At 38.0% G+C, this 17,514-nt stretch overlaps 1 protein-coding gene across 8 annotated transcripts in view; it reads left to right on the forward strand.

Annotated features, from left to right (window-relative positions):
* The window catches only part of RBM39 (RNA binding motif protein 39), a gene marked incomplete at its 5' end in the record, with an annotated part of 50,456 nt that extends 33,424 nt beyond the window's left edge, over nt 1–17,032 (forward strand). For 4 of the 8 annotated variants that reach the window (XM_080716052.1, XM_080716053.1, XM_080716054.1 and 1 more), the window contains 5 exons: nt 10,132–10,182; nt 13,824–13,905; nt 15,654–15,759; nt 16,751–16,829; nt 16,926–17,032. In XM_080716052.1, coding sequence (XP_080572178.1) covers nt 10,132–10,182; nt 13,824–13,905; nt 15,654–15,759; nt 16,751–16,829; nt 16,926–17,026 — 419 coding nt within the window. In that variant the 3' untranslated portion in view covers nt 17,027–17,032. The remainder of the gene's footprint in view (nt 1–10,131; nt 10,183–13,823; nt 13,906–15,653; nt 15,760–16,750; nt 16,830–16,925) is intronic. The other 4 variants (XM_080716055.1, XM_080716059.1, XM_080716056.1 and 1 more) reach the window with 1 other exon arrangement.
* Between the last annotated feature and the right edge of the window lie 482 nt (nt 17,033–17,514).

Below are 17,514 nucleotides of genomic sequence, written 5' to 3' on the forward strand. Positions count from 1 at the left end.
GCCAGTTATTCCCACTAGGTTGTTTTTTTTGTGTTTGTGTGTGTGGTACTGAGGGTGGAAGCCAGGGGATTTTCTAACTCCAGGCTACCCGCCCAAATCTATTTGATACTTTATTTGGAAAAAGGGTTTCACTAAGTTGCTGAGAGCCTCACTTAAGTAGCCGAGGCTGGCTTTGACCTGTATGATCGACCTGTATGATCCTCATGTCTTAGCCTACCACGTTCCTCCTGTCTTAGCCTACCAAACACTGGGATTACAAACATGTGCTACTGTGCCAGGCTTTTAAGTTTAGTCTTTTTAAATGTCACTCTGTATGTATGTGTGCATATTTGTTAATGGGGATGGAACCCGGGAGCATTTTTAGAGCTGTACCCCCAATTATATTTTAATTTTTTAAACAACGTAATGATTCTTCAGTCTCCAGTGTACCCTTCTTTTAATGTGTGTTAATGAATATGGAACCCAAGAGCACTCTTATCTCAGAACTACACCCCAGCCCTATTTTATTTTTATTTGGTGGTGGTACAGGGGGTGGAACCCAGAGGCTTTCTACCTCCGGACTATACTCCCAGACCTTTTTATATATATATATATATTTTATTTGGAAACAGGATATCACTAAGTTGCTGAGACCCTCACTAAGCAGCTGAGGTTGGATTCGAACCTGTGCAATCCTCCTGTCTCAGCCTCCCAAGCATGGGGATTACAAGCGTGCGCCACCATGCCCAGCTCAGCCCTATTTTGTTTTAAAACAGGGTCTCACTAAGTTGAGGCTGGCAGTATATATCTGCTTTCTAACCTTTGTAATTACTGGGATTATAAATGTGCAACAGCATGTCAGAATGAATGTTACTTTGATTGAGGAATTCTATATACTGTTCATATGGTTTTAAAGAAATAGTGTTTAAGTCCAGGTGAGGTGGTGCAAGCTTGTAATCTCAGTGCTTGGGTGGCTGAGACAGGAGGATCACACAGGTTCGAAGCCAGCCTCAGCTACTTAGTCGCTCAGCAACTTGGACCCTGTTTCCAAATAAAATATAAAATAAACTCAGAGGATAGCCCCTGGGTTCCATTCCCAGTACCACAAAGGGGGGGGGAGTGTGGGGGGAGAGAGAGAGTGTTTAGTGTTTGAGTTAATACCAGACTTCTCCTTTAAGCTTTATTTAGCATAGCTGGAGAAGTAGAATAAATGAAGAGGAGGGGGAATCATCAAATGTTTTAGAGTCATGCAAATGTTTTCTGTTTTTATTTATTCATTATTATAATTTTGTGGCTCTCGTGATGAAACCCTGGGACTTTCGACCTCTGTGCTATACACTTCTGCCCTATTTCTGCCCTATTTTTTATTTTATATTTTTAAGCAGGGTCTCACTAAGTACCTAGGGCTGTCGCGAACTGCAATCCCCTGGTCTTAATCTCCTGATGCTGGTATTACAAGCATGCACACTGTTGGCTCCAGTTTTTAAAGGGGTTCTTTATTTTTGTCTTTTTTTTTTTTTTGGAACCGGGTATTGAATCCAGAGCGCCACCTCTGCAAAGCAGGCGCTTTGCCACTGAGGTACATCTTGGCCCCTGGCTTCAGGTGTTTGTTTTTTTTTTTTTTTTTTTGTGGTACTGGGGTTCCTGGAAGCCCTTCTACCTCTGGGCTACACTCCCAAACCTATTTTTATACTTTTATTTGGAAACAGGGTCTCCTAAGCCAGCGCACACGGCTGGCTTCGAACCTGCGCAATCCTCCTGTCTCTGCCTCCCAAGCGCGGGGATTACAAGCTTGCGCCGCCACGCCTGGCATGGCTTCAGTTTTTAAAACATTTCCATCACCTTTATAATTTAACTAATAGAAATTTGCATAATTAAATTTTCATTTTGGCTTAGGAGGTAAGATGGGATTTAATTTTGAAGTAAATTTAGAACTTGTGGGGTTTTTTGATATAGGACATTCTTTAAGACAGTATGACACTTTCATTTTCAAATTCATTCTTTGAGCAACAAAATTAAACATTTTTGAAACCATGGTTAGTTTTCTGGATATATAAAAATGTCTATGCAGTGTGGACATTTATCTCATCTAACAGGGAGGGTTCCTTCATTGTTAGCCCTTTTTTGGGGGGTAACCAAAAGTGATGATGTTTAAAGAGAAAGTGTCTTTGGCCAAGTGTGGAGGCACACACCCATACTCTTAGTACTTAGGATACTGTAAAGGGAGGATTATTGGGTTTTAGAATTTTCTTGGTGCTTTTCGAAGAACCCCCCAGCACCTTATGAATACTGTGTTTCAAAATAAAATGGGTTTAGAGATGTGTTTTAGGGATAGAAAGCCTTTGTGTTTGACTTCAGTACCACAGACAAAGAGTATGTACCTTTGATATTCTCTCCTTCGGATCAAATGAATGAAATGTCTTCAAGTCTTACACAGAGTTATTTGACAACCAGGCTATTTTTTATTCTCATGAGATTCCTGGTAACCAGGCTGTTGTATTCGTATATGATAAGGAAATTTCTAACTGTTGAGACATTTCTCTATATGAGGACTCCACATGTATCTTTTTGTTACTCCTTTAGTCCAAATACTTTTTTTGACACTTAATATTGTTTTGCCTAATTAACTGTTTATAGAGAATTGATTTTCATATAATTTCACTTGTTCTTGCTATTGAAGATAATCAAGTAAACTCACGCTTTAAATTGTTATACCTTGAAAACATCTCCTTTTATTGCTTCGCATTTTTGCCATTCCATTTAATAAAATGTCTGAAGTAGCCGGGCATGGTGATGCATGCTTATAATCTCAGCATTGGGAGGCTGAAACTGGGGAATCCCGGTTCTCAGACAGCTTCATCTACTTAGTGAGGCCCTTTGCAATTTAGACCCTGTTTCAAAAAAAAAACATAGGACAGTGGGTATAGCTCAGAAGTAGAATGTCCTTGGATTTCATCCCCAGGCCCGCAAAATAAAAACAAAGAAGAAATACCAAGAAAATGTCTGATTATGAGCCGAGCGTGGTGGCGCATGTCTGTAATCCCAGCATTTGGATGACTGGGACAAGAGGATTGCAGTTTGCAGATAGCCTCAGCTTCTTGAGACACTTTTGTAATTCGGTGAGACTCTGCTTCAAAATAAAGGCTAAAATACAGTACAGGGGGTTGGCTATGAGTTAAAATTCCCCTGGATTCTATCTACAGTACCAAAAAAAGAGTCTGAGTATTAGCTATATTTTAGGTGTTTTATTTATAGGCTGATGAAAAAGACTCATTCACACTTTAAAACAAATTGATTCAAGATTATTTCTAAACAATGTTATTTCTCAGATATTTCATCAAATATCTTGAATTACTTTTTATAAACAATGTTTTAATAAATTGTAGGGTTTTTCAGTGTAAATGTTGTTACCACTTTTTATTTCCCCTGTTATACATAACTGCAGTTTACTGAATATTCACTGTGTATTTTTTATTAAGGTTGCTGTTTGTGAGCAACTCAAATTATAAGGGTTCATATGGACCTCAAGATGTAGAAATTGCTCTCTCTAAACCTCTCAAATCTTTTTCAGTGTTAATGGAGACTTTTTTTTGGTCCTGGGGATGGAACCCAGGGGCATTCAACCCCAGAGCTACACCCCCTGCACCTATTTTTTATTCTTTATTTTGAAACCGGGTCTCACTAAGTAGCTGAGGCTGTCCGCAAACCGTCATCATCCGGTCTCAGCCTCCAGAATGCTGGGTTCACAACATATGCCACCACACCCGGCTTAACGGAGATAATTTTAAAGATTGTTTTGGGATTTTAAAAATTATAAGTTGCAGTAGGGTGTCCTAGCACATTCTCTTGTAGAGAACTAAGGATTGCCAATTGTGGACAGCCTCAGCTACTTAGGCTCTATGCAACTCAGTGAGTACCTGTTTAAAAAATAACAGGCTAGCCAGGAATGATAGCCCTGCACATGAGAGGCTGAGACAGGAGGATCCCACAGGTTCAAAGCCAGCCTCAGCAACTTAGTGAGACCCAGTTTCCAAATAAAGTATCAAGTAGGTCTGGGGGTTTAGCCTGAAGGTAGAAAATCTCCTGGGTTCGACACACACACACACAAAAAAAAGACCCAGAGATAGAAAGCACCTCGTTCTACCACCGGTACCACCCCCCCTCAAAAAAAAAAAAAATTGGCTACTGAGTTAATAGCATTCAATTTTTAGGCAAAAGTTTGTAGATGGAAACTTCGGGTCAAGATATAGTTATTTAAACCTTACTCATACTTCATTAAAAATTTTCAGCTGTGCTAGGTGGTGTATACTTGTAATTCTAGTACTTGGGATTTTGACAGAAGTGTAGCAGTTTCACAGCCAGTCTTCCATATTTTAGTTAAACTCTATTTCAGCCGGGCGTGGTGGCGCACGCTTGTAATCCCCGCACTTGGGAGGCAGAGACAGGAGGATCACACAGGTTCGAAGCCAGCCGAGCACGCTGGCTTAGGAGACCCTGTTTCCAAATTAAAAAAAAAAAATGTAAAAATAGGTCTGGGAGTGTAGCCCGGAGGTAGAAGGGCTTCCAGGAACCCCAATACCACCAAAAAAAAAAAAAAAAAACTATTTCAATATAAAGAATCAGAAATAGGCTCATGTTGTAGCTCCTTGGTAGAATGCTCCTGGTTTCGATCCTAGTAATGCTAAAAAAAATATGTATATATTTGTGGATGTTCATTGTGGTCGTACATGCTTCTCATTTGTGAGGTTGAGACAGGAGGATCCTGGGTTCGAGGACAGCCTGCAAGTAGCAAGACTATCATCAACTTTGAAATACTCTGTTACCGTATAAAATAAAATGGGGCTGGGGGTGTAGTACTGGGGTAGAATTCCTCTGGATTCGATGTTATTGGTACTAAAAAAAAATTTTTAATCTTGGAGGTGCACACGTTAATCCCAAAATTATGGAGCCTGAGATAGGATCGTGATTCGCAGACAGTGTCAGATACTACTTGGGGAGGTCCTTTGGAACTCAGTGAGACCCTGTTTCAAAATAAAGAATGAAAAACAATTAAGCTGGGTGTATAGCTCAGTGTCGAATTCTGCTGGGCTACTTCCCAAGTACTGCAGTAAAAAAAATTAGCTGGGCATGTTGGCTCACCCTTGTAATCCCAGCATTCTGGAGTCTGAAACAGGAGGATGGCATTTTATGGGCATTTTCAGCTACTACTTAGTGAGGCCCTTTGCAACTCAGTGACACCCTGTTTCAAAGAATAAAAAGCAGGGCTGTGGGTATGTCTTGGAGATAGAATTCCATTTGGTTCAATCTTCAGTACTGCCACCCTCCTAAAAAGTTTGTTGAGTTTTTGCTGTGATGAAAACACTTGCACGCCTTTAAGTCATTCAAACCAGGCCTTGTGGTGCATCACTGTAATCCCAGTCCTTTTAGGATTTAGAAGGTACTCAGGTTTAAGGATAGTCTCAGTACTGAGTACCAAGATTCTCAGCAAATTACTGAGGCCCCATTTCAAAACAAAAAGAGGTGTCCTGGAGTTAGATTGGAAGTAGATTGCCATTGGGTTCAAGCTTCAGTAATAAAATACACATACGTCATTGCTATATCTATATTTCTTTATTCTAGTCCAACAGGCCTTTCCTTAAATTAAAATTCTATTTGTTAAAGCCATGCTTTGTCTCCTAGTTTGACAGAAAATTTCTGAAAATCAATTTTCAAACTATAATTGGGATTGATAATCTATTGTAATAACAAGGATTTCTGATGTCTACATTTGTTTCATTTTTGGAGAAAAATAAATTGCTAATACTAAACATTTATTGACAGTGTTCCTATGGTCATACCTTCAACTTCCTTCAGTATATAATAGTTACACTTCAACTCCCTGAGATGCCAGTTTTGAGCACCTAGTAGAACCACAGGTATTATATTCCAACACACCTTGGGCTGCAAATCACTTTAATATCTTCTGCCTCCAGAAGAAACCTATATGGTAACAAAGTGTTGGAATTGAATCACAGTTTACTGAATCTTGGATTACTTAGTGCAACCACTATAACTTTTTTGTGTGTTTTACTGGGGGTGGAACCCAGGAATGGAACCTGTCGCGCGCACGCACACACACACACACACACACACACACACACACCAGCCCTATTTTTTATTTTGAAATAAGGTCTCACTGAATTGTAGAGTTTCTCTGAGGCTATCCACTAACCTCCTTAATGTTAGGATTACAAATGTATACCACCACGCCTGGCTGAACTTTAAGATTTTAATTAAAGACAGCTTTACAAGCCGTATGTGGTGATTCATGCTTAGAATCCTCATTTCTTAGTACTTGCAAGGCTGAGACAGGAGGATCACAAGTTTAAGTACATCCTCTGCCAGAAGACTCATCAGCCTAGTAAGATTCTGTTTCAAAAAACAGGGCTAGGAGTATTGCTTGGGTTGAATCTCTTTGGGTTCACCCCCAGTATGATACACACAAACATAAAACACACACATACAACCAGACAGTTTTAAAACAATTTTGCTTTTTTTTTTTTTTTTTTGAATTTCTTTTTTTTTTTTTAATTTTATTTTATTGGTGCACTGTATTCATACATCATAGTGGGATACAAACTTTTGTAGACATACATGCACATATCGCCCAGTCAGCCCCCACCCGATCCCCACCCCATTCTCTCCCCATCCCTCCTTCCCATGCTTGGCTTAGTGGTTGACATCTAGTATTATAGCAATTTATCCAAAATTAAAAATGATAATCTCACATAACAGTTTCATTTGTCTGATACCAAGCGTTTGATGATTTAAAGATAGCATTTCAATATTTCTTTTTGCTTTCTTTCTTACTAGAGCATATTTTTTCTGTTTTTTTAGGTGAAACTATCATATATTTATATATTTATTTTTCAGAAAAAAATCTATCCTAATATGGAATATGAATTCTAGATACCCAAAACGATCTTGAAAAAGAACAAAGCTAGCAGATATATATTTTCTGATTTCAAACCATATAAAGCTACAATAATTGAAACAGTGTAGTACTGTTCTAAAGGCAGATATATAGACCATTGGAGTTAAATACAAGCCTAGAGCTAAATTCTTCCCTATATTGTCAAGTTATTTTTGACAAGGTTTCCACGAACATTTGGTGGTGGAAATAATAATCTTTTAACTAAATATTGTTGAAAAATAATAATTACATGTAAAAGAATAAAATTGGACCTTTACCTAATCCCATATACAAGTATTAACTCAAAATAGATAAAAGACCTAAATATAAATCTTAAGACTATAAACTTTTAGGAGAAAATCTGGGTCATAAAACCTCACAACATTGAAATTGGCAGTGATTTCTTGGATATGATTTCAATGGCACAGGCAACAGAAGAATATACAAACTCCCTAAAAAATAAAAGAAAATATTGTATATCCAAAGACAATGTAAACAGAGTTAAAAGTTACTAATAGAATTGGATAAAATATTTCCAAATGCTATATCTGAAGGTATATTAATATTCCAACTAGAAATCCTAAAAATTAACAACAATAAAGGCAAACAATACAACTTAGAGATAGGTAAAAGACTAACATAAATAATGAATCTCCACAGATAATCAATCTTAGTTGTCTGTTGGATGGAAACTCTTGTTTCTCTGGTTCTGGTGAGTGTTACCTATTTCTTCTTTGTAGTTAATCTCTTTGAGTATTTTCTCTAGCGCTGGTTTTGAAGACATAAATTCCTTCAGTTTCTGTTTGTCATGGAAGCTTCTTATTTCTCCATCTAATTTGATAGAAAGTTTTGCTGGATAGGAAATTTTTGGCTGGAAGTTGTTTTCTTTCAGAGTTTGGAATATGTTACTCCAAGCCCTTCTGGCTCTCATGACTTGGTTTGGGAAGTCTGGAGTGATTCTAATTGGTTTGCCTCTGAATGTCACTTGGCCCTTTGTTTTTGTTGCCTTTAAGATTCTCTGCTTGGCTTCCACATTGGTCATTTTGACAATTATGTGGCGTGGGGATCCTCTTCTCCGATCCTGTCTAAAGGGAGTTCTATAAGTTTCCTGGATCTGTGTATCAACCTCTTGCTCTATATTTGGAAAATTTTCTGCTATTACTTCCTTGAAGAGATTGTTGATCCCTTTGGTATCACTTTCTTTTCCCTCCTCTATTCCAATTATTCTTAGGTTAGCTCTCTTAAGATGGGCCCATATTTCTTCAATGTCAGATTCCTGCTGTCGGATATTTTTTTCTAGATTAGAAACTATGCATTCATTTTTGGATTGTTCATCTTCTAAGAGCGAGATTCTGTTCCCCATGTGGTCTAATCGGTTGTTTGTGCTTTGAATTGAGGCCTTTACTTCATTAATTGCATCCTTTATCTCTTTTTGGCTCTCTCTGAGTTCTTTTCGAAGCACCTCTATTATTTCTACAGTTATTTTCCTGATTTGATCTTCTAGAAATCTCTGATTTTCTGTTTTGTCAGGTTCTGATGTTGTGGGGTTGTGCACATTCATTACTCCAGTGTTATTCCTCTTTCCCATGATTTCGGAGGTTTGTGCCTTCTCTGGGTTCTTCCCTTGGGTCACTATGGCTTCACTTAAGGTGCTCTGGATCTCGAGTCTGTATTATCTCAGACCCCACTACTCCTTTACTGGGTTGTATCACAGAGTCTCCGACCCAGGGAGTCGATAGAGGCTGCTTTAAACTATGGGGGGTGCCAGGTTGCACGTTCTCCTATGGTGTGATATCTCTGCCACCACCACTCCCTCACTGGGTCAAGTCCCAGGAGGCCCAATACTGCGATTTCTCCTCTGTGGCCCGCAATTTGACTCACTGTTCTTGAGTACGCAGATGTAGCTGTACTGGACTCGGTGAATTCACTGCTGCTGCCGCGGCCGGTGGCAATATGGCGCCTCTGCCACGCCCTCGGCCATGAGGTTGGCGTATTTTTTCTTCTCTGGTTTTGATTTCCACTCTGAATCCCTGCAGCGTGTGCTGAGCTCAGCCACTGGGACCTTTAAATGCTGTCTGCGCCGAAAGATCCCGCCTGGCTGTTCCGCAGCGGCTCACCTGGCTTGCTGTAGCCGTCCGTTGAGTTCGCCGCTGCCGCCGGCAGTATGGCGCTGCTGCCGCGTCCTCGGGCGTGTGTGTCTCCTCTGTGGCCCTGAGCTCTGTTCTCAGTCCGCTTTCTCTCTGGAGCCTGGTGGTTTTTTTTGTTTTTCTGGTGATGGTGTTTTCTGGCTATGAAAGGCGCTCTTTTTGTGGTAATGGAGATTGGTTGTTAGCGGGACTCTTAAGCCCCACTTTTCTCGGTCGCCATCTTCCCGGAAGCCTTTTTTTTTTTTAAACTACTCGGATGGACTGCTATTTTACTCCCGAGCATATTTCTTTGAATATATTTTCCAGAAAAAATAATAACATTAATCTTCCCCTATAAAAATTCTAAGGAATATTAGAACATTTATTTATAAAAATTCCTGTTGTATTTATTTGGTAGTTTTCATAGCTAATTTTTTGTGCTTTATAGGTTATAGTAAATCTCTATAGTCTTCGTGCCATACTAAATGTTTGGAGTAGTGCACATAAACAATTTTACCTTAATCTCATTGTTACCTTCTTAGCTAGATTTGAGAATTTCAGTATTAGACTGTTGTTTTACCAAATGGTGATATTTATATTCAATTGAGAATATTGAATATGTTAATAGCTCTTTGTATACTATTGTAGTGTTCACAATCATTATAATCTTTTAACCCATTACTTAATTAGTATAAGTTTTAAAAAATATATTTGAATTCCCCAAGTACTTGGAATTGAATTCTCAAGTCAGGGTTTTTCACACATAATCTGACTGGTGTGCTTCCCTTTCCCCATTTCCCATTATTTCTAGCTGAACAGTGGTTTTGTGGAATGCATTTGAGACATGGAATTGTACTAGAAATAGGAAGAGAGGTATAAGTAAGTTTTCTAGGTTGTGAAAAAAAAAAAAAGGCCCCAAAGCCTTGTCAATGAGGAATGGGGAAGGAGGTTTTGCTGCCAAGTGTTACTAAGATATTTTACTATACCCTGCTATTGTAGTCCTCTTTTATTAATGCTTTCCTGACATTTACCCTGTTAGTTGAGGCTCTTCATTGTTCCTGCACTGAGCTGTAGAATTCTCTTTTGTTATAGATTTGCAAACCCGACTTTCCCAACAGACTGAAGGTGAGTTGAATCATTTATATTTATTTTTTTCTTCAAAATTGAATTAACTGTAAGAGGTAGTTATATACTTGTTGTATTGTATATCTAATTTTAATACATTGACATTTAATTTATAAACAAAATAAGCTATTTCAGGAGATTTAAACTTGGTCAGTAATGGATAAAGAAAACGATAATGTTTGTGCATGCTTTTGCTTTAGTTTTCTTTAATGTTTTCAGCTTTTAGCTGAGGGAACAGTAACCAGTTTTAAAAGTACTGTCCCATACCTGGCGTGGTGGCGCACGCTTCTAATCCTAGCATTCGGGAAGCTGAGACAGAGGATCTTGGTTCACTAACAGCCTCAGTGAGGCACTCTGCAACTCAGTGAGACCCGGTTTCAAACTAAAGAATAAAAAATAGGGCAGGGGCTGTAGCTCAGAGATTAAATGCCCCTGGGTTCTATCCCCAGAACAGCAAAGAAGAAAAAAGAGTGAGCTGGCCTAGAATGTTGACACTGTATCCTCAGCACCACAAATTATAAATAAATGAAAAGTTTTCTTCAAAATTGCTTCATTTGTCTAGGAGTGATGGTAGATGGTGCATGCCTGTAATCCTAGTACTTCAGAAGGTGAGAAATGAGGATTACAGGTAGTCAGCCTCGGCAACTCAGTGAGGCTGTCCACAGTAGTACCACCAAAAAAAATTATTAATGTGAATATTTATTACAAGGATTAATACAGATCACAAAATGAAAATTCTGTTCCTATTTTAGTAGTCATACTTTCAAAACATGGAGTCTAAGTAACTTAGACCTTGTTTCAAACAAAATAGAACTGGGGGTATATTCTGGAGTCAGAAATTTTTGAGTTTCATCTCCAGTACCATAACAACAAAACTATATGTGAACCCAATAAGGACAGGAATTAGGGTAAACCTGATTTTTTGTTGTTGATACTATGATGTCTTTGATTTGTATAAGCTAGTATCAAGCCACTAGAAGGGGTTTATCTAGAGTTAAATTGCATGCATAATAAAACTTGTAGAATATTTTGAATCGTTTTTAATTTTCAAGGGAAGCTCATGTCAAATAGCAAAAAAGAGTATTTTGATCTGAATGTGGTGGTGCATGCTTACAATCCCAGCATCAGCATTTGGGAGGCTGAGAAAGGGGGATCACAGTTCATGAGCAGCCTCAGCAACTTACTGATGAGGTGCCCTTTAAACTCAGTGATACCCTGTTTCAAAATAAAGAAGTTAGAATGCCCCTGGGTCTCATCCCCAGTTCTGCAAAAGAAAAGAGAGCATTTTGCACTTAAAGTTTGTACCATTTTAAATAGTGGTATGCCTGATAATGGCATATATCAATTTATTTAAGGAATTGGTGCTATATAAAAATCTTTTGCTTGATATTTGAGAGTTAAATGCTTATTTAATTGTCCTAGCAAATAAAGTTGTATTCTGTCCTTTTTGTTAAAAAGCATAAATGTATGATTTTCTTGTTGATTCATTGTGTTCCACATATGATACAGGCTTAAAATAATGTTTTTTTTTAAGTCAGTACAACATTTTTTTTGCTATTCATAGAATGTACTTATAACACACTTTGAAAGTTGATAAATAATTCTCAACTTACTAAGATGGCTTTTGTTAAGTTAACCACATTGGCAGGGAACTATTCAAGTTACCTGCTCGTCTTCCTCCAAAAGGTTGAGACTAGTTGCACACCTTGGTGTCTGAATATACACTTTTATCTTTCCATAAAAGCTGACACTAGGTATCTCAAAAGTTTTTGTTTTAAGACCAAACCCTATTGAAGAAAGAACTTGTTTACTGAAGTAAATAAAAAGCAGAAAGCTTTTTTAATTTAAAGTAAAAGATAATGAACAAAAATAGTTTTTAATTGAAGTAAAATAATAAAGAAAGAAAAGCACATAAATCTACCAGAAGTATTCATTATTTTTAGGATAAATTTTCTGTGCAACGTTAATTTTTATTCAGTAGAATATTTCTGATACGTTCTCAGGTAGTCTTTTCTTTTAATTACCATAATTTCTTAATGCATTGTTTTGTTCTTAGCTTTGTTTGTTATGCATTGGAATGAAATTTGGTCATGTAATATGATACGGTGAGTTCTTTATCAGCTAATGACAATTTTTTTGGAATTACATTGGAGTAAGTCGTTGAAATTGTTCTGACTTCAAACTGCAAACCTATTTTTTAAAATTTGAATATTAATGTCTAGTATTTTCAAATTATAAAAGTAAACATTACAGATATGCAGATCTTAATGGTTTTATTATGCTAATAAAACAATCTTTGAAAAAGTTTTTTAACTTAAGGGGAATTTTTAAAGATATGTTAAGTATCTAATTTTATTTATTTTGAAATTTATTCCTAATGCCAGGTGTGGTGGTGCACACTTGTAATCCCTGCGCTTGGGAGGTGGAGACAGGAGGATCACGCTGGTTCAGAGCCAACCTTGTTGGCTTAACAGACCCTGTTTCCACATAAAAAGTTAAAAAATAGGTCTGGGATTGTAGCCCCTGGGAGTGTATCCCAGTGGTAGAAGGGCTTCCAGGAACCCCAGTACCACCAAAAAAAAAAAAAGAAAGAAATTTATTCTTTAAGAGTTAAAACATTTTAAAGAAAATACCATAAGTAGAAATCTTAGAATCATGAAAGGGTATAGAATTATTTTGCATTTCAAAAGAACGTATTTTTATCATTTCCTTTTTTTCTATAGACTCTTAAAATTCTTATGAAGGCATCATTTTATCTTCTTTCTTGATTGCATTGTGACTTTATGGAATTGTATTGGATTAGGTCAAACAGTTTAATTTTTCTTAAAATCATACCCTAAAATTTGTAAATAGGCCAGGCGTGGTGGTGCACGCTTGAAATCCCAGCTTTCGGGAGGCTGATACAGGAGAATCGTGGTTCGCAGACAGCCTCAGCTACTTAGTGAGGCTCTTCGCAACTCAGTGAGACCCTGTTTCAAAATAAAGAATAAAAATGGGGCTGGGGGTGTAACTCGGAGGTAGAATGCCCCTGGATTCTATCCTCAGACCCACAAAAAAAAATTGTAAATACTATTTTTAAATGTTAGTTAATTTAGGGTACAGTTAGCACTCTGTTCTTAGCTTCCACATCTGAGGATTTACCCAGCCACAAATTGAAAATATTTGGGGAAGTACCCATAGTGTGGTATGTCTTTGATGTAACTACATGGGAGTATTGCAGGTTTGAGGGCCAACTCAACAATTTACTGGTCCTCAGCAACTTACTGAGACCATGTTTTCAATAAAGTAGGCCTAGGGATATACCATGGAGATAGAATGTCTATGAATTTAATACTCGGTCCCTTTTCCCCTCAAAAAAGTAATAATAAAATATTCTGGGGAAAATTGGAAATATGCCATACATAGAATCCCACCTTTTCATTTATTATGCTCAAACATTGTAACTGTTAATGTGCTGCTTACATTGTATTAATAGTCTAGGGATGAATTTAAAATAGTGGAGTACTTCCTTGTATTAGCCAAGGTATATTGAATTTAGGGATATCCTCATATGCTGCAATAGGGTTTTTTGTTTTGAATTATTCATTAGGGATGATCTCATGCATTTTTTATGAAACTAATTTCTCTCGCTTTTTTTTTAGCTTCAGCCTTAGCTGCAGCTGCTTCTGTTCAACCACTTGCAACACAGTGTTTCCAACTTTCTAACATGTTTAACCCTCAAACGTAAGTATACTTTGGTCAAGTATAAAGGTATAATCTGAGCAATATATGCTTGTAATTTATTTTTGGTGGTAATGGGGATGGAACCCTTCTACCTCCGGGTGACACTCCCAGACCTGTTTTATATTTTTATTTGGAAGCAGGGTTTCTTAAGCCAGCGAGAGACTTAGAACCTGCTCTGTCTCCTGTCTCTGCCTCCCAAGCGTGGGGATTACAAGCATGCGCTACCACGCCCTGCTATGCCTGTAATCTTAATATGTGGGATACTGAGACTTCAGGATTGCTCGTTCAAGAACAGTCCCAGCGATTTATTTTATTTATTTTTTGGGGGGTATGGGCGATGGATTCCAGGAGCATTCTCTCTCTGAACCACACCCCCAGCCCTTATTTATTTGTTTTTATTTTTTATTGTTTGGTGGTACTGGGGTTCCTGGAAACCATTCTACCTCCAGGCTACACTCCCAGACCTATTGTTTTATACTTTTATATTTGGAAACAGGGTCTCTTATGCCAGCACGGCTGGCTTTGAACCTACTTGATCCTACTGTGACCTCCATGCCAGTCTCCTAATTTATTTTCGAAACAGTGACTCACTTTGTTGCAAAGAGGCTCACTCACTAAGTAACTCAGGCTGTCCTTGAGCCTTGATCCTTCTGTCTCAGCCTCCCAAATACTGGGATTACCAAAAACTAGGTAAAATGGCATACACTTGTAATCCCAGTTACACAGGAGTATCACAGATTTGGGGCTAGTCTCAGCTACTTAGCACCTGCTTCAAAATAGAGAATAAAGAATAGGCCTAGGACTCAAAGTAGAATGCCCCTGGATTCAGTGCCTAATTTCCCCATCCCAATAAATACTATCATTTTCTTTGTGCTTTTTGGTGTTTGTGCAATTGGGGATGGAACTTTGGGCATTCTACCCCTGACCTACACTCCTGGCCCCATTTTTATTCTTCATTTTGAAACAGGGCCTCACTAAGTAGTTGAGTCTGTGCTTCAACCACTACCCTCCTGTCTTAGCCTCCAAAAGTCTGGGGTTGTAAGCATGAGCCACCATAACCGGCTTCTATGAATATAATTTTAAATAATATTATTTCATCCCTGACATGAGCTTTTCAGTGGAAATAATCTATTTAAAATGTTCAAGTAATAGAAATGGGAAATTTTTTTTCTCGTTTTGGACCCCCCCCCCCCCCGCCATTGTAGTACCTGGGGTTGAACCCAGGGGCATTTTACCTCAAGCTACACCCCCAGCCTATTCTTTATTCTTTATTTTGAAACAGGGACTCTCTAAGTTGAAGAGGCCCTCATTAAGTAGTTGAATCTGGCTGTGAACCCGGATCCTTCTGGCTCAGCCTCCCAAGTACTGGGATTACAAGCATGTGCCACCACGCCCAGCTTCTTGATTTCTGTTAGTGTTCTAAGTAGTTAAACCAGGCGTGTGCTTGTATTTCCAGGAAACATGAGATTGTGGCAGGAGGAAAGCAGTTTTGCAGCAAGCCTCTGCTACTTAGGTCCTTTGAAACTTATGAAACCCTGTTTCAAAATAAATAATAAAATACAGATATGGGGGTGTAGCTCGCAGTTATAATGCCTATGGGTTTCAACCACAGTACTTACTGCCCAAAAAAAAGATAATTAAAAAGTCAAGTAATGCATATTATAAAACAGTTTGCTAATTCTGAATATGCTTAAAAATTTTTTTAGTTTGAATATATGGTTTAATGTGGGTTTAATACTTTTTTACAGAGAAGAAGAAGTTGGATGGGATACAGAAATAAAGGACGATGTGATTGAAGAATGTAATAAGCATGGAGGAGTTATTCATATTTATGTTGACAAAAATTCAGCTCAGGTATTTTGATGCTTTGAATGAAATAGTATATCATTCTGCTTTTTATTAACACATTTAGCATATGTTATTATCACTGTATTTTATTAGAATGCTTAATATTGAGCCTAGTACTGTGGTGTTTACCGGATATCTTAGTATTTGGAAGGCTGACACATGAGTATTATAGGTTGGAGGACATCCTTACATCCGCCTCACGTAGTGAGAGTCTGAGAGCTGGAAATGGTAGAGCACGTTTGTGATACCAGCATTTTGGGGGGCGCTGAGACTGGAGTCTGACAGTCTCAGCTACTTCGTGAGGCCCTCTGCAACTTACTGAGACCGTTTCAAAATAAAGAATAAAAAATAGGGAAGGGGGTGTAGCTCGAGGTCAAATGCCCCCCCAGGATTTCATCCCCAGACCTGCAATAAATAAATGAAATGTAGCTGGGGTATAGCTAAGCAGTAAAATGTTTATGGCTTTCATTTCTCATACCACACACACACAAACAATAAATTTTTTAAAAAGATGCTCATTTATATCCTTGTTTATATCTTTGCTTTTCAATAATAAAAGAAAAATGGACCTGTTGGAATAGTAAACACGTAAGGATAGAGGTGGGCTTGGGGGCCATTGTGGTGGGCGCCAGTTTATATTCCCAGTACTTGGGAGGCTTAGACCAGAGAATCCAGGTGTTTGGTCTGCAGTTTTGTAGCTCAAGAGGTTCAGTTTCTAGTATCACCAAACAAAACAAAAAACTTGTGGATAAAAACCGCACAACTTTAAAGTTATGTTTAGGTTACAAAGCATAGAGGAAGGAGTAATCCCAATACTTGTAATTCCAGTACTTGGGAGATCAAGACAGGAGATTCATGCAGGTTCGAAGCTAGCCTCAGTACTTAGTGAGACTGTCAGCAACTTAGATTCTGTTTCCAAATAAAGTATAAAATAGGTCTGGGAGTTGAGTTTGTGTTGTGTACATCTTTGTGTTTACTATTGTTGTTTTTATTTTAGGGCAATGTGTATGTGAAGTGCCCATCAATTGCTGCAGCTATTGCTGCTGTCAATGCATTGCATGGCAGGTGGTTTGCTGGTAAGTTCGAGAACCCTCCCCCCCCCCCCAGTTGTTTTTAAGCATATTAAAAAAAAATGGAGATGTTAAACCCACTGTATCTGCTTCTTTCAACAGGTAAAATGATAACAGCAGCGTACGTACCTCTTCCAACTTACCACAACCTCTTTCCTGATTCTATGACAGCAACACAACTACTGGTTCCAAGTAGACGATGAAAGAAAATAATAGTCTCTTATGTACATAGCTTTTTTTTTTTCTTGAGAATTCACCTTGAGTTATCTTTTATTTAGATATAAATAAAGAGGCAAGGGTCTACTGTCATTTGTATACAATTCCTGTTACTTTGAAAAATAAAAACGTTAACAGGAATGCAGTGTGCTCATTCTCCCTAATTAGCAAATCCCACTGTATACAAGGCTGTTCTTTTGTTCTGCCTTTTAAAATGTTCACGTAGACATTACATTAAGGATCAATAGGATTAGCTCTAGGGGAACAAATTTACATACCTGTACCAAGGCAGACAGGTATGTAAAGCTATTTTTAATGTTTCAGAAGCCTAATTTTTTACACAGCAGTTACATTTCACTAATGTCAATATTTGGCTCATAGTTTTGCAGAGGTTTCTGGAATATACACATTTAGTATATGGAAAATTGAGCTAGCTAAAGGGCTGTGTGGCTAGCATCTTGTCTTGCATTCTGAT

The sequence above is a fragment of the Muscardinus avellanarius genome (genome assembly GCF_963383645.1).
Source record: "Muscardinus avellanarius genome assembly, chromosome: 19".
Taxonomy (NCBI): domain Eukaryota; kingdom Metazoa; phylum Chordata; class Mammalia; order Rodentia; family Gliridae; genus Muscardinus; species Muscardinus avellanarius.